Consider the following 25834-nt stretch of genomic DNA (forward strand, 5'->3'; position numbering starts at 1 on the left):
GGAAGGCTGTCAAAGTGAGAGTAGAATAAAAAAAAGCTCAAGTAGTGACAGCCGGAGGAACATTTACGCTAGTAGATATTTGACGGGAGACTGTGCATTAACTGGCGCGGCGTCGGACCGCTTTATCGAAAGATAAATGTTTCGACGGGGAGAAGGTTGTCATTCGATAAAAAATGTCAAACGTAGAACGGTGCCCCGTTATTGTAGTTAGGTATTTATCGAACTGGCTAGCTGCAGGTGTTCGTCATTTTTTTCCGGAGCTTTCACGTCGGTTTTCGGAAAACCCGTGGCAACGATCGCGAAAGAAAACTACTTCCAACGATCACTCGCGCCAGCGCCTACCGATGAATCTGCGACGATCGCTATCGCGATCTGTCGCAGAATGTCGGAAGGATTCGTTTCGAATTTCCACTTTTATCGAAAACGCGTCGGATAGTAATATTTACCATTTGACAGAACACTTTTCTATCGTAGAATCATCGTTACGTGCGACGATTTTTATTCAACTTATCCCCAGATTATTCCCAGATTATTCGCTAGCTACGCTACGGATAGCTGTAATTTTTCTCGCAATTATAACGTTAATAAAGAAACAATTTAGTTTATGCAAAAAGAAAATGAACGAAAGAAAATGGAAACATAATGCCTTACACACAATGAACGTTCGTTTAGTACGAAGAAATAAGATGAAACTTTTGAAACGTCTCTAAGTGAAATCAGGTAGGTTGTTCAGCGTAGAAAGAATTAATTCCGACTGTTCCGATTCGTCTTAAATGTCGTCCCACTTCCGCGACAGCATCGGCTGAGACATCTTTTAACTTGATTATTAACGAGAAAGCGATACACCGCTCCGAGGGAAGTAAAACCGCAGACAGAAAACAGGCTAATGCGGTGACTCGACGAGAAAGTCGATACGATATGTCTTCCGTCAGTTTTCCGCGCTGTCAGACCGTTCCCAGGGAAATTTTATCGTAAAAACGGTGGCACCTCCCGCGTCGAGTAAAATTAACGTGGTCAAGATCGAACTCAAACACAAACTTGCCGCCGATATTTTTCTTTTTCTCCTCGAGAGATCACTTCTCTATCTGCTTGACGATCTTGCTCGCAGTTTCGTGTCGAAAAAGAAACGTATTTTACAGTTTACATTACGGTTAAAAATATCTTTCGATATATTTACCGATATACCAATCTGTATCGAAGAAATTCACCGTTACGCTGAAAATTCTGTTTCGCGTCTTCTTGAGTAACAATATCCGTAATTTAAACCATTGGAAACGATCGATAATTATCCATAATCGGATATCAGGTTATCGTAATTGTCGATAATTACGATCAACGTGTATCGATATTTCTTTATTGCCACTCTGGTTCCGCAAAATGACCCTCTGCAATTCCCAAAGATGCTGAACATCTTGCCGAAACAAATTGCATCCACCACGAAGCAAGATACATCCCTAGCAACAATACGAATCGGCTTCCCACGAGCCACGGCATTCTCCTCGGAGGAAGGCTACTCTCGGTTCGTCGACCAGAGTCGACCTCCAGCTAATCGCGACAAAGAGGAAACAATCAAGCCCGCATAAAACACGATTTTCGCTATGGTACAAGAAGAAGAAGAAGAAAAAGAAGAGGAAGAAGAAGAGGAAGAAGTGGAAGAGGAAGAAGAAGCGGAGGAACGAGAGGGAGAAGAAGAAGGAAACAACGGTGTAGAGAACCATAATGGAGCTGGAGTAATAAGATAACACTGTCGCGACACGGTCGAGTCAATACGTAAGACGTTCTCCGGTGCAGTTTTCCGCGCCGTCAATCAGCTTCCCGTAGAAACTCATCGCGAAGGAGCCGCACGGATAATAACGTCTTCCCAGGAGACCAACCAGTAATAACCGAGTGGCGGCTGAAGATTGGGAGTTGGCGGTTCGGGCTCGAATTAGAGGGGTAGAGGGGTGGTTCTCTTCGAGGACAAGGCATGGGTTAGAACGTGCGAGAGAAACGAGAGGAAGAAAGGGACTCGGGTACTTCCTCTTTACCCCCTTGTCCCACCTACCGACGACGACCGGCGATGTATCATCCCCCCGTGGTTGCGCCTCCATGCCATACAACTCCGTGCCCCCACGTGCAGGCCGTTGCCCGTAGAATACTTGTTGGCTCTCGTCGAGAAGCAAACAGCCGCATATTGCCCTCAAAAACTACCACCCTACTGGCACGTTTTTAATAACGCCCTTACGTGACTTCACCTTTCTCTACCCTGTGTACCCGACTGGGTTAAACTCTCTGTATCCTATACGACACCGTCGCTTCGTTACTCTCTATTTTCTTTCGCTTTGCTCTCCATGCTTTTGTATATGCTTCGGTCATGGGGTAGGTCGGAGATACAATATCAGCTATCGTTTCGTTGCAGTTTCTTTCCGGTTTCTTTCGAATCGCAGATTTTTTGAAAATAATAGTAATAAAAACGAGCGAATTCTCGTACGAACTTTCGCACAACAGACCTAGTACCTCCCTTTTCTCATCGTCGGTGATTTTCCTGCCCAACAGTTTCTTTTCTATTTTCCTTTGCACTTTCTATTCGAAGGCGAGAAGCGTTTCTGAGCTCGGTCATGGTGTTACTTTGAGTCGAAAAGGCAGGATATTTCGCTTATTTTCTTCTCTTTCGGGGAGAAAGAAGCGACTTAACCGTGCTCTTCTCGTAAAATCCTACGGCTGGTGTAAAATCCGGCGGATCTGAAATTCGTAGACCGTGCCAGACGCCTGGGAAACGTCCGGCGCGATTACGTCTATTTAACGCAACGGTTTCGCCGCTTGCAGCTAGCGCGCGGTTCTTTCGCGGTCGTAAATGAAAAGCGCGAATTACACCGGCAAGCTGAAAGCGAGCAATCGTGAGTTTTTCAAGATGGGAAGGTGCAACGTGCAGAGATCCATTGTCTATTCGAATCGTCTATCTTTTCGTTTCACGTTTAATCTCGATATTTAGTTTTAAGTTCGTTTCGCTTGAAATTTTTGAAGTTTCATAAACGCGATGCATGCCAGAGATGGCGTAACCACAGACAACTGCCAAATTTTCCACCGATAACACATCGCGCGAACGATACAGGAGGACACTTTCGCCCGTTTTGTATACGAAAAATCATTTACTTTCCTAGAAAATCTCACGTCCGTTATTAGACACATTACGCAACCTTGGGAAACGTGACCGAATCGCAAAACCATCGCGTTGGAACAAAAGGGAGGTAGAAAATCGGCTGCCACGCGAGACGTTTAGTCGACTCCATCGTCTTATCGAATCCGCCTTCCTGATGCACGAAAAATTCGTACGAAATATCCTTTTAACGGTTCGATCCTGGCATATTCGAGCCACGAAAGAGAAATACGTGACCGTCCATCCCATTCACTCCCACCCTCGACTCTGTCATTTCCTCTTTCTTTCTCGCTACCACCGTGTGCGCCATCGCCCTCGAAACTCGTAAAAGAGCCATTCGTTTGACTCACGTCGTTGCCCGTTTGTTATTACACTGCTCGTTACAAAGTCAATTCTGGCACTCGTATTCTCGTGTACCGCTCTTTACGTTCGCGTTCGTGAAGGAGAGAACGGGCGGGGTCAGAGGCTAAGGGAGAAAGAGGGTGGGTTTGGATCGGGTGTCGAAGATGATCGTCGGAAAGCCTCGTCGTAAGAACGTCGCGTAGCGATGTTAAAATTTTCTCTGCGAGAAGCTCGAAGAATGGCGAGGCGTATTTGTCGAGCGGACGCGGCTGCTCGAACGACTACTTCCGCGGTCCGCGAGAGAGACCGGTAGAAAAATTAGACTTCCGTCGGTGTTTTACGGTTAGGAGGCTCTTTACGACGCGGTGCACGGCGTACCTGTTGGTCGGTTGGTCAATGTGGCGAATAGAATGCCGACAACGAGCAGCGCTCGGCTGCTTCATGAATTTGCTGTAATTGCACTCGATAAGGCGTTTTCTTTGGTGGCAAATGAGTCGTATATAGGGAGTTTTTTTTTACAGGGAAGTCAGTACGATACCGATTCCGTCCAATTTTGTTCAATAAAATTATGTTAACGTTTAAACGAAACAGACATTCCAATCTTATGAATTTCAAAACTTTCCAAAACTCAATCTCCAATTACTTGCCTGCGTAAAGTTTGCCGAGCATCGTACTTCCTTTGCGTTACGTGTAAGGGCGAAACTTAAAACTCCAACCTCCAATTTATCAATAATTTAGCAACGGTGTACAAATTGTGTCAAACACAGACAACGAAGTTATTCCGCTTACGCAAATATCTCTTTAAAAATACGACTCATTTAAATTGAAATTTAGTTAATTTAAAGGAGCGAGGAGCAAGAAGCAGCTAAAGCCGAAAGGTAAATGGGACCGTGGTAACGGTAATAAATAGTGGTAACGGTAATAAATAGTGGTAACAGAACGCGAGAGCTCGTCGTTGGTAAACGAGCCTAGAAAAGATTCGCGTGGAATAAGAGCGGTTGAAACAGTAGCTCGACAAACTACGCAGAGGCATTTCCCCGCATGCCATAATATCCATTATACCGCGGTACAATGGACCAGATACGTCGTTTAATATACAACGAACGGGTAATGCTATTGTCGTTGCACGGTAGAAAGTAATTACTTCATTGTCTCGATAAATTGCTCGCCGCTCGCCACGCGTTTCGTATGCTAATAATTAATGAACGTGACAATGCGAGCGAGGATCTATTCGTGTACGTTCGCTTTCCTTCTCTCGTTATAATCGAGCCCTGGTTACTGATACTTGCACCTTCGTTTTCAAACTGTCCACCGTCGTTCGCGCTATCTCGCGATGTACTTCAACTTTCCCTACTAAAATTTCTGGCGAATAAAGAGGATCAGGTTGCTGTTCGTATGTTGGGCCCTAGGACTTTTTTTCCAAGTGTGAGCGCTGTCACGGTGTCTCTGTTTCAGAGTCGCTGTTTCTCACTTGTATGCGTAAAAATATAAATTTTCATAAACGTCCGCCGTCTATTCGTAATTAATACTTTTTGACGCTTTCGAGTCTACGCCTCTTAGGAAGACGATGCTGTTGTTTCACTCCGTAAGAGAAGGGCTTATTGTCGACGTTGTGTCAGACTCTTGGCAAAGTTAGCTACGATGTTGATAGAACGTCAAAGGGTTAGAACATGGCTGACACGATGAAAGTTCAAAGTTATTTCATCAAGATTACTTCTAGAAACTACAGCGAGATATTCTTCGATATACTATATATACATTTATTGATTCTACACGTATAAAAGTATAAATTTCTTTCTAATAATTGCATAATGTTTAGCGACATTTGCCTTTAATTTGTTTCTAAATTCACAATTTCTTAGGTTCGTAATTTCGAAAATTGTCTACACGATTTTCAAATAGTGATTATGGAAAACACTTAACAGGTAGTACGAAAAGTCCTAACATTTACAAATCGTACGTAATAATCAAAGCCTCGCGCCAATCCTTTCATTCCGAATGATCGACAAGTGTCTTAATTTTCAACCAATACCGTATTCCATTTCAACAGTGCGCTAATCCTATATACGATCATTTCCAATCAAGTCGATTATCCGCTATCAGAAAAATACAAAAAACATCCTAACTTTACAAACGATACGCGAGAAACATAATCCTGGAGGAAATCAAAGTCCCGATTAATCCTAGCCGCCATTGGTTCCACTGCAAACAAGAAATAGCTTGGCTTCTACGCGTGGAAGTTCAAAGCTCGTGACAGAAGCCACTTCTAATGGACCGTGCGCCATCGTCGACTGATTTTTCATCCTAATTTGCGGCGACAAAGTCTCCGAAGTGGACGTCCCTTAGAATCTTCCGACCAGAACCAAAAATGAGCTCGAAGGTCGAGAGAATCTGCCAGAAGAGAAGGAGAAGAAGCTCGAGGTTCGGAACCAACGAAGGTCGAGGATGGGTGACAGAATGAGAAAGAGAGGAGAAAGAGAGAGGGGGGGAGGGGAGAGGGAGAGAAGATGAAAAGGAGACGAGAGAGATTCGAGAAACGACACATCGACGAGTCTCAGGAGCAGATAGTTTTCTTTTTCTTTTGTCGTGCCTCGTCACACACGCCCCAGACGGTCCTCATCGGCCGGAAATAAATTACCACTCGAAATCTCCGAAAGCCTTTTACTCCCAACCCCTGACCTCGAGATCAAGAAGTCGCGAGGAACAATTTTATTGTATTTCTAAGCCTTCGTCGGGGAAACGTGTTACTAGACGGACGGAAAGCAGCCCGTTTCAGGAAACTGGATGAGAAAAACAGAGAGAGGAAGGGGAGAGGAAGAGGGGGGGGAGAGAAAGAGAGGAAGAGAAAGTTGGTGCGGCGCAAGATATAAACTTATAACGCTGCCGGAAAGACGGTTCTAATACGATCGCTGCGGCTTCGAGCGACCGATCGGAGCGAACGAGAAGAAAGTGAAGACGATATTAGTGACAGAGATGGATTGTAAAGAGGTTCGGCGAACGGAAGTGATTATTATTTGTCGAGAAAACATTGTTCTTTAGCGTTCGCAATGTTTGCAGCGATTCCAGATTAATCATCGATTGTTCGAAAAGAATCGTTTATAGAATCTGTCGTTACGGTGATGCGACAATAAGCCTAACGGAATACTTTTCTACACAGTTTCTGCAAATAGAGTAAGTTTCCATCGAAAGATAGAAGATAATGAAATAAGAGAAGATAGTGAAAAAGGTTGGAGCGTGATGACTAATATTATCTATAGTTGTATTAATTATCTACTGCGAAATATGCTTTGTTGTCATTTATGTTAGTACACGATACCGATGTTTATTTCAATGCTACTTGCTTAAAGCAACAACTTTAAGGAGACAACCGGGAAAATAAACTCGTTGATATTAACAAAGAAAAATGTATCTCGACATTGTCAAAGATGAGAATAAAATATTCCGTATAAACATAATGTGATTTTATTTATGTAATTAAGAGACTGCGATACCTTGTCAAGTACCTTGTCCTTTAAAATTTACCTACTGTTATTATACCTACCTGAAAGTAACAAAATTCTACGCAATCTCAACCTTCTCCGAGAACACCGTATTTTCCAAATAATCGACACATTTAGCGAAAGATATTACGACTTCCGCGTTTAAAAATAAGAAAACGAGGCGAAGTAGCGGCGATTCTATGGCGATCGTTCGTACCAAAATGGAATCGTGAAACACGACGAAAAGACGTTGGGACGAGGAAGGAAAGACAGAGTAACGAGCAAAAAGGAAGGAAAGAAAGAGCGGAAGAAAGACAAAGAGAGAAAGATTAAAACGAGCCGTGTCGTGCCGCGACGAAGAGAGAGTTGGAGCCGCGCTTCCATTACTTCATTTCCAAGGCTGAAAGGTGCAGGACAATGGAGAGCCCCTGGAAGGTTGACATGACCGAAAGCCGCGGGATATCTCGATCGTTTCGAATGTCGGGAGCGAAAACCACAGACACGAAAACTCAAAATACGGACAAAGCAGAATTTTGATCTCTTGCAAATTAAGAGAGATACAATTGTTTGGTTGTATCGTGTATCCGTAAAGTAAGAATCAAAATTGGTGTACGTTACGCTTGAGCGATATCTCTGGTTAATTTTGCATCGCAGCGTTGCACGTTTGGTTTCAGCCGAACTTTATAATTCTAGTCCGTCGATCGTATAACAGAAACACACGTGGCATCGTTCATGATTATTTAAACGATACAGCGTTAGGTATCGAGTAACGCGAACGGTAGATATACACTAAATACACGTAACGATATAAATATTTATTGATTTTTAATGTTTGATGTTACGATTTGTCAAACACGCGATATCTTGCGAATATCGAACAACGTGGCAGAATTTATCGGACATATCGCTTTCAACGAAATATGTTATTAACCTTCGCAATTATTTTGCTTTTGAGGTAGAATTGTATTACTACGTTTGAAGAAATAATAATTGTATACGGAGAAATTAATGATCCGATTACGAGGCGACGATATTTTCCTGTTATAATTCATCGATTGAGGTGTTTACATGTAATTTTCGGTACGGTATCGAACGAATATGATCACTCGTCGGAACGGGTGATTATAATTTCGTTTTCTACCTAAATTGAAACGAATTAAAAAGTGTCGAAAGAAATACGCGATAAAAACATTCGAGAGATATCTGTTTCTATCGTCGATAATACCTTTCAAACTGTAATTACAAATATACGTTTATAAAAATCTGTAAACTTTGATGAAAATTTGCAAAATCGATATGAACTACGCATTAAATGCAAAAGATACCTATCGATAAAAATCAACTGAAAACTTCCAATTTTCCGTTAATCCAAATTCTCGCAACTGTCGACGCGAAACGTCAAAAATTATACACGGTTATAACGTAGCCGACGTTTCGTCGCATCGTTTCTCTGACTCATGCAAGCAACATTTGTCTTCCATCCATTTCTGATGCACTTATTATCCTGTGATAGCCGGTTCGTGCTTGTCATCGAGAATTACTGTGTCACGAGTGCAACGACGATTGTCAGACGTTGTTATCTCAACGATCTGTTATTACCATGGCGCATTGTGCACGGAATACAAAGTGACAAGAACGTGAACACGCTCACGGCATAGCAGCGCGGCGCGTCGTTGCAACGGTAAGGCTGTTATTTAACCCTCCGTAGCCGGAATTTTGTTTACTTACGAGAAAAGAAATTCTTTTTGTGACTGACTGGTTGACGCGAAACAATGGTACATCAATATGATATAACGATACAGCGATCGATAAATCAAACGAGAATTAAGAACCTTGGGATCTATTTCAGGATTTATTCCAAAAGCTAAAATAAATTATAAATTAGATCTTGTAATTTCTTCACCGTATTATGCATGCGATTTACGCCTTTATCCATATTCTTTCGTCACTTATGTACATATTCTTTCGTTTACCGTTTCAACTCCTCGATTATTTTCTCCTATTATTTTTTCGTCGGTCGCGAAGCGCTCGACATTCAACGGAAGAAAACGAAGGAACGGAAAGGGAATAAAGAAGACAAGACAACGGTGGAACATCGACTTCGTTTAGACCGTTTCAAAAGAGCACATTTCCGTTCGAAACGAAGAGAAGAAAATTGCTCGATACAAGCGCAGGCCAGAATTCGTGTATTAAACGTGTACGAATACGAATCGAGTTTTAATAAATTCAAGCCCCCCGAAACGAATTTAAATAGACGCGAAAGAAAAGGAAAGCAAAGGAAGAAAAAAGAAGGGAATAGGGAGGAGAAGAGAGTTTACGAAGCACGGTAGAACCGCCATTATGCAAACTCTCATTATCCAAATACTTGGGTGTCTGAACCGTTCTACTATCTGGATGCCTGTTCCAAGCAAACCGAACCTCCAGCAATTTGAATTCCACGAAAAATGCTCCTTTAACTCTTCTGATTCGACTTTCATTGATTCAGCCAATTGATAACACCGATTATTATCGTGGATAAAGAGCAAAAAATGTTGTAATATAAGTATGTATCTACTATATATCCGATTTTGCTCGACAAACTTATCCAGCTAACCGATTATATTTATCGCATCGATCGTAACAAGATCAAAACGATTTGAAAAATATATTCCCTTTTCCTTTCTCGAGGAAACGCGTGAAAGCTGTCGTTTTCACGAGATTACAAATAACGGTTAGAATTGAAATCGGACGTGTATTTACGCGCATCCAGACCCAGCCTATCGATGAAAATTACCGACGATTTCTCTGAAACTCGAAAAAGCGAGTTTCATAATTTCAGAAAAGAAATTCAAAGGCTATACGCGTCTGCATAAGAGGTCGGCATAACAGCATCCCCGCGCCAGGAACAGTATATCATTCGGGAAGTGAAAAATGTTCCGCTTCTATCCAATTCTCCCTACTTCACGGTTCGCGATAAGAGTATTACCGGATGATATATCGTGGCGCGTGTTTACACGGATATTAAAATTGTTTAATAAAAGTAGAGAAAGCATAGGCTCTCCCCTCTTTCTGCGATTATTAATACGCGAATAAATAATATATTGGACAACGCCTGTTTGTCTATCATTATCGCACAGAAAGCGCGCCGTCGCGTGGAACGTGCTCGCAATCCTATTCGCAAAATCCATTCCATCTCTTGTAGAATTCGCTGAAAAGTACGCGGAAACATAAGAAAAAACCTGTCGTTTGCTTCTGCGCCGGCAGAATCGTAAAATTGGAAAAGAAAATATCCACTTTATCGACACGATGTATTTATTTATTTTGGATTTATGCCACGCGATAACGGCAAAAGCAATTCTTTTTATCGTTACACGTTAAACGTAGACCTCGATCTCGTCTACCACATAAACCCTCCGATAATCTACATCGTTAGTAGGTATCCTTCCTACGCAGTCTATCCTCGCCTTTTAAATCGCGCGATGCTTTTTTCTCGGCGTATCGACGATAAGTACACCGACGCGAAGAGCACCGAGCGAGAAGAGCGTTAAAGTTTAATCAGAAAGCGTAATTTCGCCCGTGCTGTTCTCCAACGTCGAAACAGAAGCTCTCGTTTGCGAATAGTTGGGTGAAAATAAATAATGAAAGGAACGCAACGGTGTGCGAGGAGCGCTCTAGTTGTACTCGACGATGCAGCGTGAGAAATTCGAAGGGCAGGTGAGTTCTCTGAATTAAAATCAGCCGTAACCGGAAAAGGAAATTTCGATAACCCCCTTCGCCTATAACAGAACGAACAATTTTACGATGCGATGGTAAAACGTGGCGGAATGGCGAACAAGTAGCGTTCGCTATGTTACGTTTGCACCCTCAAAGAGAAAATCGTGTGGGAGACATAATAGGAATATAGGTACCAGCGAAAGCACTAGCCACGGAATTTTCAAATAACATAAGTTAGCTGGATATTGCCGGCACGTAAACGGGAGAGCGAGCACTGCGGAAGAAAATGGCGTGTGCGATTCCGTCATTATTTTATTTCGAGAAACGCCATTGGAATATCTGGATAGAGTCGAAACGCGTCGGACCGTCTCCTTCCTTCCTGTTGTCGACCTCGACGAATAACCCCGCGTTCCCCGCCTTGTATTAACCTTAATTTCAACGTTGGCTCCCGCGGTGAATTCGAGCCGCTACTAACTCCGAGAACGATCGTGTCGCATGATAATTTTCCAACGATCGACCAACGACCAACATTCCTGGCTTGAGAATTGAGAATTAAGCGCGAGGTGCATTTGTCCGAAGAAAGAAGGGATTTTCATTGTTTGAAGAAAATAGACGAGGCGATTTGTTGAGGAGATGCGAACGGAGAAAGGCGTAGAAAATGACGTAGATATAGAGGAAAATCGATCGATAATATATAATTATTTCTTCCTTTATCTTAAACGACGCTAACTGACCAAGCTTGTATTATAATTTCCATTGTAATAGCGGTAGAAGTTGAATATTTCAACTTTTCCGAGTGTGTTATTCATAAAAATACAAAAAAAAAAAAAAAAAAAAAAAAAAAAAGTGAAAGAAGAACTAAGCTCAGCAATGTTTACGGTCGATATACAAAACTAACTCTATCGCGTTTCCTTATAAAGAAATTTGTGTCAGCGACCATCGAGGAAGAATCTTCGCACCGGCGTTTATTCGATTTAAGGGCAAACGACGCATCGTTTCTCACGGAACATGCGAAATTATTAAGAGAATTACATCGATCTCATCGAACTTACGACTTGGTGCGTTCGTGGGAGAGGAAAAGGCGGGGAAAGGTGTTGGAGAAATGGAAGAAGAAACTCGAGCGATGCGGCCTTTAAGTGGCGGCGGAAAGCGCGGAACTGTTTGAAAAACTCGGGTGCAAGTTTTATTCCCTTGGTGTCTTAAACTCTTGCCGCGGGAGTTCCGTGCACCTGCACCGGCAAGAGGAAACTTCCTTATTGAAAACTATTTGTTGTGTTTTCCAATTCGCGACTTACAGAAGTCGTAAACGAAAAATTATACCACCCTAACGAACCGCGTCGCAAACAGGAGTGGCACGTGCGCTAACCACGGAAAATCCGGTTATTAGACACGACTCTGAAACCGAATTTAGTGAAACGGATGATTTGGTTTAACGGAGCTTGCGCTACTTGGATCTGTAAGCTTTTCTCTTCCGAACATTTGATTCGAGAAACACGTGTGCGAGAAGATCGAAAGTTGCACGAAGAAATTGAGTCGTGTTTAAAATTACTTTTTAAAAAATGAGCGGAAGAAAGCAATCCAAGCTATTTTGTCCGATCTTTAACTATCTGAGTAACCTAATCCATAATCTATAGAAAGTATTTATATTTATAAGTATTTATATAATGTAATTCTAAAGTACTTGTTCTATTGTACTAGTACTTGTACAACGATACAATAATACTTAAAAATTAGTGAAATATCATTCAACAAACGCAAATGAAATATTTCAAAGTTTGTGCAATTTTCATCGAGAACCATCAATCCCCAAACGATAAAATCGTTCTACCCGATATTTCCATCGGTTAATTCTTAACAGCGCGTAGATATCCATTTTCATCGACGTCAAGCGACATTTCAATGAAAAATAAAGTAAAATAAAAAGAAGCAACACATCGTTAAGCGTGGTGTTACGTAATTTGGAAGCAGGCTGAACGAGGGTCGAGGATCGCCGTAAACAATTTACATCCAGGGCGCGGGGCAGGGCAGTCTTTAAACTGCAAAAATAAGTTGCACGTGGCACGTCGATGAGATTCGTAATAATAATAACGAAGTTAATTTCCCATGGCGGATCGTTAAAACTCGACGAACTGTCGAGCACGCTCGAAGTAAGCGCGTCGCGTTGTAATTGGGGAAAAATTTGAAAACAAAACGTTTGTATGTTGTGTGTGTTATATATATATATATACCACTTTGACACGGGAGAGATAACGATCGCGCGTGAAACACGTTCGCGGAGAAAAAGTGACGAGGTCGTGCCTCGGTTGCACACCACGACGAAACGTTTTCCATCGTTTATTACGAGCCGCGGGAACTATCGAACTTTCGGCATTAAAATCCGTTTTTCCCGCCCGTGTCCGCCTCGTTACCGAAAATTGAAAATCATTAAAGCCTCTAATAGACCGGCGAAAATTCCCCGAGGATTGCCGGAATTTACGAATAAAATGCGAAAAGCTATGGAATATGGTAGTAGTTGGGTACTTTGACAGCATCCTGAAGTAGAAAAAGATGTTCAAGTCTCTTGATATTTTGCCTTTTGCGCATTTCGATTTTTTTTTAAATTCTTAGGTACACGTACGATAACACGTACTATACTATATCGCAACGAATTTATCAAAAGCATATCCACTTTTAACAAGCGAGAATCTGTGACTTCAGCCCTTCTACCGAGCCATTGTCCTCGCTTTACTTTTACTTCATATTTCATCCGACAGCTTTATACGCGATTCGCGACGAAGGAAAGAAGAATAAATAAAAAATCTATTATCGTCGAAGGACGGACAGGTCTCGAGAAGCAAAGTGGAAGAAAATTGGATTCTTTTTTATTTATGGCCACACGACACGGCCGTAGTATTAGCTGGATATCGTTAAACAGAACAACCGTACGATCCATTATTCCAGTCGGGGCTTAAACTGTCGTTAACGACTTTTCGCGCGTTCCTCGCGTAACGTCGTTACGCGAAACCGCCCTTCTAAGTGGCTCGCCAGCTCGAAACCAACTTTTCCCCGATTTTTTTCTCCCCTCTCCGCCTCCCAACCTCTTCTTTTTTCTCCTTTTGTTTTACCTGTTTCATGCACCAGCGTCAGAGAGCATCGCGATTCCGCTCGGAACTCGCCAGTTTTCCGCGTTAATTGCCGCATTATCGCGACCTGTTGTTCTTCACCCCTTTCCCTCTGTATCCACCCTGTGATACGAGCTTGTTTCGTGTATATGCCGCACGTAGGACTTACCTGAAACAGAAAGATAAGAATATGTTAGATGGTGGTTTCGTTGTGCAATGTTTACAGAAAACTGGGCGAAATAATCCGATAACGCGGAACGTTATCAAAGAGTGGTTCATGGTTAACTGGTTTGGCAAGTTTGCGTGAACGATGAGTGGGACGAGCTCCTCTATTCTTCGTGACTCACGATGAAATTGTATCGCGCTTGTTTTACGAACAACAATAATTTTTTATTAAAATTTAATAATTCGTATATTTAAAATGATCGAACAATTGTGACAATATGATCGATTTAAAGCTGGATGTATGGAGCATATAGAAGTATCGTATCCTCAAACAATTTGACCAAACATAAATCATTTATTTTTGGAACATTTCAATACATAGAATGTAATAAATCTTTAGAGAAACATTTTAACGAAAAAATCGAGTCGATCGAATTTAATTTTTGTGAGAATTATTTATCCTTAAATTCATGCATCGAAGCGTTCGATAAAAGACACGTAACATCTGAAAAAAAATTACATTTTATATCACAAAATCGCAATCTACCATCTCGCGATCGCAGTGTATTAATTTTTTCTCCCTACCATTCTCAATTCTAGTTATCTTTTATACTTTGCTTGCCGTGGTCGCGTTGCTTTTGCATTTCTATTTTCCACGAAAGTTCACGGTCCAGAAGTCGGTCAACGCTGAGAATATCTTCCCGTGTCGAATTCGCGCGATGAAATCGGGGTTATTAATGTCACTGCGCGTTCTAATTTCACCGAAGGGAAGAAGGGTGAGACGAGATAGAGATAGAGAGAGAGAGAGAGAGAGAGAGAGACCGGCAGACAGATAGACAAACGGGCAGATCTCTTCAGACGAAATGCCATTCAAAAGATATACTAAAAACGAATCAGAAAAGAAAGACTCTAAAGAATTAAAGCCTCGCTACAGTCAGCTACGTATTGCGACTTTTAGATTTCGAATGTTTCTGCATTTATGGAGGGACTCTAAAGATGCAAATATGCACAGAATATACGTAATATGTAAAAATATATAAAATATCCAAGGTACAATATTTAGGATGAAACACGTGTTCGCATAATGGGTATCAAGGATGAAAAACAAAGACGTAAAGCAAAAATTCTGGATTGTCTGGCGACGTTGGACAGTTTTAGCGACTAATCGTGCAAAAAAACCGATAATTGATTGGAGTCGAAGAGGTAGAAGAACGGGGAATCAGGAGGAGAAAAATGTGGAAAACGAAATCGCACGAAATTAGGACTTAAGAAACATTTAAACTGCTTCCTTCGAACAGAACTGGTAAACAACGGAGTCCAATCTTCTTAATACCAAAGCTATCGAAAATCAATGTAATCGAAAAGACTGTGCTTCGAGTTAAACAATAAATTGAAGAAAAACAAAATACGAAAGTAGTTATTGAAATTATTCGATTATGGGTGGCAATTTTCTCCAGCAATTACGTGTAACAAAACGTAGTTGATCGAAGTATCTTTAACGTTTGTTTGTTGATTTTTCACTAAGTGTAGATATAAAAGATTACATATACACGATTACATATATACGATGATTTGAGATAATCTCGATACTTATCATTAAGCGCTAGATGCTAAATGCTAAATGCTTTTTATCAAGCGTTATTACATTGTTTCGATATTTATAAGGAAACGACTATAATTATAAGACTAACTTTAAGCATTTAATGTTTTCTTCTTTCTAGAGTATTTTTCTTAATATCCGACGATTATACGATTTATTCATAATGAGCTTAAGGTGCCGTAAATTAAATTTTCCTATATTTATATTTCTTCGAGTCATAAATTTGAACGAAGAAAAATAACACAACGATCGACCGATCGAAGCTTCCGGCTTCATATTCGGGCATCTCGCGATTACTGTGGCGAAATGACACGGAAACGGTTGTTCTTCAAAGGAATTGCGGCTAGTGCACCTATAGTCCTGTCTGGTTCGTGCTTCGATGCGCCCGCTCAATGCAGAAAATAATTTAAAAGGGAGCAAAAGTTCTTTCGAACGGATCCAGGAATCCGACTAGCAGCGAGCAGTACTTCTTCGATTATCGTTTTTGCTCCGGCGAACAAAACAGGACATTCCCGGGATAACTAGAGCGATCGAGTTAATACCGGAGTTAATACCGGAGAGTGCAAGACTGTCCTTCGGCGTCGTTTAATCGAAGAAACGGATGCTGTTCTTGTTTTTGGATGCGATAACACCAAGATTGATGTAGATGAAAAACATGGACGAATGGACTTTTTGTAAATCGTACGATGCGATGTACATATCGGAAAAAAATTAATTACGACCGGGGAGAGTACAATGCGGTGGAATAAATTGAGCAGGACGATGAAAATTTGTTATAAGAAAGAGGGAATAATTCTAACCAAAGCTAAACCATAGAATATCCTAATACTTTTAATAGTAACACTTTGTTTATTGCCTATAAGTAGGGTGCACATGTCTATGCATTTATGACAAATGTAAAGATAGTACGAGATATCGAGTGTAAGATACATTAGAAAATAAAATATATTGTTACTATGTGCTCAAAAAGTGTAAATATGATGTCTATGTATAAGAATATAATTATTTTATTAATGCGACGAGTTTGATCAATTCGGAAATTCAGAAATTTGATAGATACGCTAAACAGCCCCCCGCCCTCATTTCCCATTCGTTATCCTCTTATCTTCGTCCAACGGCACGATACAATTAAATTCGTCTTGAACATGGTAGGATCGTGTTTCTTTTTATACGATTCTTAGGCAGCGTATAGAAGTACGGCATAATAACGCCTTGTCCTGAATTCGTCGTGCACGGTCTTCTTGGTCGTATGCAACGTTCGTGGAAACGATATTCTTTTCATCGTCCAGCGGGCGTCGCGGAGGTGGACCGTGAAAACGCAGAGAACGGGCAAACAGGCCGCAAACGACGTCCTTACGAGTCCTTCTCGTAGCCTCTCCTCGAAAACGTTACGCTGCCATGGGCAAATTTACCATGCAAATTAGCAGATGTATTTCTGGCCGGACCCGAGCGCGCTGGCGAAAGTACCGTCGAAGGATCGTGGCAAAAAAACTCGTACCGCGGCTCGAACGGAAACGTCCGGCCTGCGGCAAGAATAATTACGTAATCTCGGACGAAACGCCCCAGGGTAAAAACTGGTCGGTACCGCCGTCAGTCCGACTTTAATCCGGCGGTTTTTGTTTATTACGCGAACGTTTCCAAGACGCGTGCTAAATATCGCGAGGACCGAGCAACCAAGAAAAAGGAGGGTGGAATACCGACGATTCAAATAGAAGATGTCTCGTGATATTTCCTCGCCGTATCGTCGTCAATCTGCATATACTCTGTAAAGTATTTAATAAATGATCTGTTACAACAAGCGTTTTCATGCGGTTGAACGAAGGGGGAGAAAAATGATGGATAACGTTATGAAACGGAGACGATCTCGCGGCGATACAAATTCGAAATTACAGGCCGCCGCCGCCAGAAAACGCCGAAGATAATATGCAAAAGAGAAGCTTAAAAAGTAATTACCGGTGAAGAGGGCGGCGCTGGTTAAAAATTGGCGTACATAAAAAGTTTTCTAATTTCAGAAGCCAAGAATGGAGGTGGTGGAACACGCGCGCGCGACCGAGGGCGGAAACCGGGAGAACAAAGAGGAAGAGCAATGGCGGAGGGCGCGTAGTTACGTCCGCTCTACGCCACGTTTACGCGGCCACTCGAGTAAGCGAGTGGGGTGAGACGAGCTCGAATAATTTAATATACGAATATTTCGCGGCTACTCGAATGCTACGATTGCTACGAACGAGCTTCGAGTATTCCGGTATCGTGCTATTATTCGCCGAGGTTACACGGATATCTGCGAGTTTCCAGTATTTGAATAATGTTCGAAAGCGTCTATCGTTGATTGCACATTTTTGCCATTACATATATCGGTGGCAAAAACGCTTTAGTGGCAGACGCGGTACCAAACGATGGTAAACGCGAGGTAGCGTTCGTTCGATGGATATTTATAGACAAATATGCGTGGTAAAGTGAAAGGCCAATTCGGGATTGAAAGGGTTAAGACATAGGATGTCGAACTATCTGTTACACGCAACGATAATTCTTTTAATACAATTTTCGTTTTAAATCATTCTTTTTTATAATTTTGTTAATTCGAGGTGATCTTGTTAACTGGATCACCCCGATATTTCCACTCTCACACATCTAATCTACGATCTAATGTTTCCGAAAATTAAACCAGACAAACATTTCGCTTGCACTCTCGCGTTACACGCTTCGTCAAAATCAGGCCATGCTTTATCCAACGGTGCGAAACGATTACCAATCACTTAACAGTCGTAACAGACAGCAGTTCTTATCGTAAATACCAGAAACATCGTGAACGTAAACTAACAAAAATTCCATCCCCTTTATTGAAACAGATGCTGCTAGTTGGAAAAGTTACTGTTTCTCCAGGCAACACCGTAGTTCATACTTAACGGCTCGCATTTAACAAACATACTGCACAGTATCGCCCCATTAACCTAATTAGGTATATGGTATTAGAGCTATTGCAATTGTATGCACCGACAGGCAGACGCCAGACCGAGTAGATGGTCGAACGCACGCAGTCTGGCACACAACGCTGCATTTTCGAGTTCTAGATTCTGTAGAATTTATGTCTGACCACGCTCGTGTGTTCCACTTGAAATTTTTTGCGCGCAGATTTTCGGTACGAAAAACGGGAAATTCACCCTGGGGAACCGTAACTCTCTTCACTCTGGATTCTTTTCAACGTTTAATATCACGCGCTCTTACTTCCCTTCTATTTCGTATTTTTCTCTATTTTCTTTTTAGCTTACTGCTACTTTTTGTTTTATGCGCTTCTTTCTTCCTTTTTCCTTTCCTTTTTTCTTTCATTTTTTTTTTTTTTCATTTAATTCATTATATTTTTTTAAATACCCCAACGACTTTCATTTGCATAGAGAACCATGCACATGCAGAATGTTGAACACGCTAGCTGCTGATAACACGATAGATTCCAAACTTTCTATCAGGATGTCTCGAAAGTTCCAGCAGTTTTCAGTTGTTCATTTTTGAAATTGAAGGCTTTTATGTAAAACATGCTCGATGTACACTTCTCGACGATGAAGCAGGAATATTAAATTAACTAAATATTATCTACTCGTTAAGTATTAGTAAGAATCAAATATAATTAACGAGTAGAACTATCTGTATAATCAATTATACAATCAAAATAATTATTTCGAAATATATTTTACTCAAATAACTCCTTAGAATACGATCTTACGAAAATGGCAACTTTATTTAATTGTAATCTGCGGTTTAATTGTAAAACGCGCGGCGTGGTACCATTAAACTTGCTACTATTATAGTTACCGCAAATTTTCAAGACACTATTTAAAGCTATGCTTTCGAGCAAAAAATGGGGAAGAGAAAGAGAAAGAGGAAACCAGTGGAGAGCATTTAAGACGGCCTCTCAATGGAGGGAAATCGCGATGCACTTGACGTATCGACGCTGTTCGACGATCTTTAACGATAATTGGCGGCGCATCGATGAGAGTTTCACAGAAAATATCTCAACGATCCTTAGATGGATCGCTGTAGGCCAGGCTTTGCCACGGATCGCCGGCAATCGAATTTTATTGTACGCGATCGGTTACGTATGGATCAATTACCCGGCGGCCTATGGTATATAGCGCAATTTGAACGATAGTTAATCTACCGGAGAATTTTTAAAGAGTTCGCGAACGTAACGAGTTCGATGAAAAGTTATGAATAGCGGAGAAAACGGATATAAGACATTTTTGTTATGCCGAGAGAGAACGTTCTAGAATGAAAGTCGCGCGAGGTGTTGCAACTTGTTGGACATTACAGATAACATATTACGCAATTTGCATCAACCGTCTGATAACGTTCGGTGATACCTCGATACGTAATTGCGTAACAAAATTTATTTTATTGTAATTTATTATTAAAACTTATCATTATTAAGTTAATCAACTATTTAAGAAAGAAACTAAAGTTCCATAAATCTTTTTTTCTTCTTAGGTTGTGCCAAGTGCTTCTATGACGAAATCAGTTAAAGGCTTTTCTTTCGTATTATGCAAATTACCGTGAGTCACTCGTGATCAAACATTCGCATCGTTTCGAACTAATGCTGGTAATAATAAATCGTTGATTTTCATCAAGAAATACGTTATTAGATTTACGGTGATCGACCTGTGGCTCGATCCTTCAGCACGTACGGTGAATATTCAGGCAGATGCCAGCCACGCCACGTCATTTCGTAGACGATGTTTAAGGACACGGTTGGCGTATTCTGAAACCTATGGCTGGCTCGTGAGGATTTTTCAGGATAGCTCGCCGTGTCGTGGGATCACCTGATCCTTGCTCCGTCAGATTTTTACTTTGGCACGAAGACATTTGAAAAATGTGTCGTACGAACCGACCGTAGGTACCATACGGAACGGGAAAGGAAAGAACACGCGACCCTTGAGTACGGATTGTCATGCGGTAGAACGACGAGCCTTGCAGAAAACGCGAAAGAGATCGAACAAAAGGACGACGCAATGTTTCGTAACCTGATGTTATTAGAGCTTTTCAAAGAATTTATCTTTCAGCTAATATATCCATCGAATTTCTGCACTTTTTACACATGTATTGACCCGAGAAACTGTCATTTTTGCGAGTAGAATGTTTCTCTTCAAGTGCCGATGGCATTCTTTTTCAAATTTGTGACTGATCTGAAAACTAACGATCAACTGTAACTTTTGAACGTACGAAACATTTGTCATCTTGACAACGCTGTAATTATTCCAAACACCAACATTCGACTCAATCTAAATATATACCGGTTAAAGCGTATGTATTTTTATTTATTTTGCATACTCATGTATACTCTAAATTAATAAATATCCGCAATTCGAACGTTACATCACACAGCGACTATATTCTAAGCGACGAATCTCGTTACGTTAAATCGTAACCTTAGGCGTCTTATTCGCGAGAATTTCACCGTAAGGAGGAAAGAAATGGAGTAGTCAGAACGGAACCAGGTTGTATCAATTGAACTATCATACATCTACATAAATCCAATTGAACTATCTTTTGGATATATACCCAATGGAACTGAGATAGTTTTATAGCTTCTACAGTTAGGACAATAGGATCCAAGACGTGAGAGAGGACGAGCGAGAGAAAGAGAGAGAGAGAGAGACAAAAGAATGGAAATTCAAAGTAATATGAATGTTGGCTGGTTAAATTCGGCCTTTAAAAAATGTAGGATGAAAAGAAATCGACTGATCGGATTGCTGAACGCGAATCCTTTGTCTCTTGGATCCGATTTCGCGATTTAGGTCGTTGATGAATTTTTCCTCGTTTGGTTCTAACGTTGTTATTTTTAACATCATGAAACCGGTCATTCCAAACTCGTCACGTTATTTCTGACTTAGCCTATGGTACATACAAAATCTTCTTTTTTCAAATAAACTTTTAAAGTTACATAGTTATTTTATATAATATTCGCGTGACTCAACGGGCTTTGCTAAAAACTACCCAGTTTCGTTATCTCAAATCAAAGGGTAAAAGGTATTTAGCAGAAATCCACCACCGACTAGCATTCGCAGAAACACCAACTCCAACTTATGAAGAGGCTCCACGGGTCTCGAGCGTCGAGAAAAATATTAAGATGTTTTAATATGGCAGGGTGAAACAACTCTAGAGGAACCTAACCCCGTGATTGCTTAACTCTTCGCTGTATAATTCGTCGGCCTTCGTATTGTCGAACACGCCAGACTGAATCCCCGAGCATTACCATGAATAAAAAATTGTATATACCGGTAAACTGGCGATCCGCGGTCGGCCCGATCGGAGGAACTCCGCTAATACGTCAGGGATCCCTCGGTTCATCCCTCGATGAATAGCTTTGTCTCGTCGGCGCCCCGGCCACGGTACCGCTGATCCCATTAATTAAATCTTCAATACTCTTTAAATCGATTCGTTTAATAGAAAAATCCCCGTGTCCCAGCTGGATAAAGCCTTGCTTTCCATGGCGCGGTTCATTACGATTTTAATACGATTTTAATTATCGCCCTGGATCGGGAACGGATCGTTCCGGCGAATACCGAAGCTCGTGGAAAAGAAAACAGACGGTCGAGAACGGATCAAGAGAGAAATCGTACGAAAAGGCGAATACAAAGGCGAAAAGAAAGGAAAAGAATCTTCCATTACATCTAGACAGTGGAGGTTTATGCCAATCCATATCTTTATTAACGTAACTAAGCGAATTTTGTATACTTTTAGTAAGTTAGTCCATAATGTCAGTTTTGTGAAATTAATCTGGATCTGGATACATAGTCGACTCGAACCCGGCGATATTAATACGTTCAAAAATCAAGCTAACAAAGGGAAACAACGAAGATTGAAGAAAGCAAGAATAAAAAAAGGGGGTGGGGAGAGAGGAAAAGCGATATTTTTCACGAAGAAGAATAATGCGGTGCGGCATAGCGGTTGTTGGACGGATAAGCCAAGGCTATCCTTTCCATCGCTCTCTCACCCTCGGTGAGGGGGAACAATAGAAAATGAGGAAACGGGAAAATAAACGAGGGAACCGTAGAAAATTAGGAATGAGTATCTAATAACTGAAAAATGTGTCCTGGTATCCCGGGTACCGGGGACCGGAGAAAAGAACGTGCGGGGAAAGTCAATGAGGGGCTGACGGCCACGGACGACGAGACGGCGTAGGAATGAGAGTCGTACGAGAGGAATGACAATGCTAGCCGGTGCCACCGAGAGAGGGTTTAAAACTTCAACCCCTCGTGGAAAATTTACAGCGGGCTGGATCCGGCGCGTCATTAAACACGTTGTTTCATAATTCACGCTACGATATATCCGTGTGTCTCGCTCAACCCCTCGTCTCCGTTTCTCTCTCGACTGCGGCCGCCCTTTTTCGCCACAGTTGTCTGCTACTTTCGCTCAAAATCTTTATGAAGTTCCGAAGCCAAGCGTCTTTAGGCGAGATAGCTTTGCGAAAAAAGTAATTAAACGAGATTTCGACAAATTGAGAGGCGAGTTACCGCTATTCGCGAATATGTAACTAGTAAATTTCCAAACTTGAATTTAGAAGTAAATACTTTATCGGAATTTTGTATAAATTAAATTTATAATCAAGTTCCTATTCACTGTAAACGTTTATCACGTTACTCAAGTTCTAAATACGCGTACATTTGTCGTCAAAATCTTGCCGTTGCTTCGTTTATTCTTCTTCGTTGTAATCTTGAAACGTTTAAGCTTCGAATTACAACCAGGGGATTACAACCAGGGGGATACGTTGCAACACCGGTCGAAAGCGTGTTCTTTTTTTCATCGCGGCAGAACAAATTAAAGTTTCCAAATTTAAACAAGCCGAATAATTTCAATTTCGTGGTGGAACTAATGCGAAACTGGCGTAGCGTTATGAATAAAAGTTCGAACGCTCGTTGGAAGTCGACGATCGTTCGCAGTTGAAAACGGGGCAGACCGTGTTCCATTTACGAAAAAAGGAAGAGAATGAAAAAAGGTGTACCGGAGTGGCAGTAACTTCTCGTGAACGTCCACGTTTGCCAGCGATACTCAGCCAGGAGACTTAACGAGATAAAGTCGTAAAATATTCAATTGGACGGACTGCCGGTTAAGTGGATACCGCGCGCTTTTAAGGCCGGTTTCTTACGTGCCGAAACTTCGAACCCACTCGATCCTGCTTCTGCTTGTCAATGAAATGAAATTAACTTTTCTGTGTGCGAAACTAACTTTCCGCCGCATTGATTCCGCGATACGAGAGATGGAACTTTATTTTATATCGAGAAATCTGTTTCGTCGATCGTATATTTTTCGTTCGGCTTGCTTGAAATACGGTTCTTAATAAATGGAAATTCCATCGGGTCACGATAGCGCGTGAAATGTGGTTTTCTCGAATAAAACTTTAGCTCGACGCAGGTTCTTCGAAACATCGTATATTTATATGCAAGGCACATTCGATTAGTTCAAATCCTACGAACTCGTAGAAACGATCGACTTTAGAGTTCAAAATTCTCAAATTTTAGTCAATTTCCTGATTAAACTTCGAAGGAACAACGACTTCGATGCGCTCACCCGCTGCATTTTTCACGGGAAAACGATCATCGTTAACTTTTCGTTACTGGAAGATATTCGCCTCGACATCGGGTGTTCGTGGTATCGTTAGGTCTTGGTGTGTTGGAGGGAGATCAGCAACGGAGGATTGATCGAAATCGATCAAATCATCGCGCAAGTTTTCGTATTACTCTCGAAATAACGAACGTACTGTGGCAACTTAGATCGTGTTGGTGGCACAACTCCGAGATCCGTGTACGTGTGAGAAGAGAAGAGAAAGTACAAATTGCGCCGATATCTCTGATAGCCGTGACAAGGTTCGTGGAACGTTTCAGCTAGCTCCGTGTACGATGGCCATGCAGCTTTGTAAAGCCACTTTAAGGACGATATCGGAGGACAGGGGAGTTCATTACGAAGAAGTTGCGGTTTACATTGCCTCATCAGGAAGTCGTTAGCTTGGCCCACCGACACCTTCTGCCCTTCGTCGTACGCTTCCCTCCAACCCTCTATCTCCCGACACTATACCTCCGCACGTCGACCGCCCTCGTAGCACCCTTTAGTTATTCCTTCGTACCCAAGGACTCCTCTGCGCTCGCTCGATACAGACTATACAGTTACGTGTTTCGCGAAATAGCCTCTATGAACTGACGGAGAAACTTTTAAGAGAGTCTCGAAACTTCCATTTTTAGCGGAACCACGCGGTTTTCGACCGACGCTAAATTTTCGAAGGTTTAATCCTCTCCAGCTTGATTCGCGTCGCAAAAGGTGGTGCCTTCCTTGGATCTTGCAGTCATGCGCAAGTTTCTTTTTTAATCTCATCATTCGTCTCTAAGATTTGTACATCGAATAATTAAATCGTCTCTCAGAAAAAATCCAGGCAGAAACTAGTCCGTGAAATAATTACGATTTCTTATACGATAAATCAACCGTTGCGTCATAAGACAGAGATCGACTATTCCGAAGTATAAGCACGAACGCTGACGAAGCGTTACAGAACGCAGTCCAACGAAATCCAAAATTTCGCTACACCACCTACTTGGCGAACGACCCGAATTTCGTCGAATCGCGACGCTGAAACAGCGACCGAGTCAGTTTATATCCTTGCGTTCTTCGACTGAAAGCACAACCAGACAGATACCTCTGAGCAAAGGGGAACGAAAGTTACGCCGAGAAACGAGCGACATTGAAAGAAAACTTTTAGGTTTTGATCACCGATGGTTAAGTGACTGTGTTACGGAATGAACCGCTGCAACTAATTTATTGCGTTTGTCTTAAAATCTCTCTTTCGTGTCGTTTCCTTTCCTCCATCTCCCTCGTCGTTCGTTGGCTGAAGATCCAGTACAATTTCTTCGCTTAATCTCCACGTCGATAGTCTCGAATTGTTTACTGATAGCTTTAAAGATGAATAGCGTATCCTTTCGCGATACTCTTCTTCCACTTTATCGTGTAACTTCTTGGACTTGAGATTGGACGGAATTAACTCGTACCCTGTCTCGCGTTTTGTTTCCATTTGTTTCATTAGAAAATTCTGTCGTCAGATTTTGCTTACATATATATTTTGAAGAATCAAATCGTCGAACGTTCCTTGTATATTTCTTTTTACTTGTCAGAATCTCGCGTATCGCTTCGTAAAATTCTTCGTATCGCTACTTACTTTGACTTCAAACAATTTCCTACTATTCTACTAGTTCAAAATGTTAAACGTGTTCGCGTTTAGGATATCTCAAGGAATCTTTAACGCTCGACACACACAATGTCTTGATGAGTTTTTGATGATTTCCCA

General features: G+C 41.5%; 1 protein-coding gene across 14 annotated transcripts in view; it reads right to left on the reverse strand.

The window, feature by feature from the left end:
* The window catches only part of LOC100651044 (DNA N6-methyl adenine demethylase), a 383971-nt gene that overhangs the window by 216050 nt on the left and 142087 nt on the right, over positions 1-25834 (reverse strand). Inside the window, exon 3 of one of the 14 annotated variants that reach the window (XM_048408472.1) lies at positions 13755-13920. The exons of the other annotated variants lie outside the window; for them this stretch is intronic. Coding sequence (XP_048264429.1) covers positions 13755-13763 — 9 coding nt within the window. The 5' untranslated portion in view covers positions 13764-13920. The remainder of the gene's footprint in view (positions 1-13754; positions 13921-25834) is intronic. 14 annotated transcript variants of the gene reach the window in all.

Source organism: Bombus terrestris, chromosome 9 (assembly GCF_910591885.1).
Source record: "Bombus terrestris chromosome 9, iyBomTerr1.2, whole genome shotgun sequence".
Lineage (NCBI taxonomy): Eukaryota > Metazoa > Arthropoda > Insecta > Hymenoptera > Apidae > Bombus > Bombus terrestris.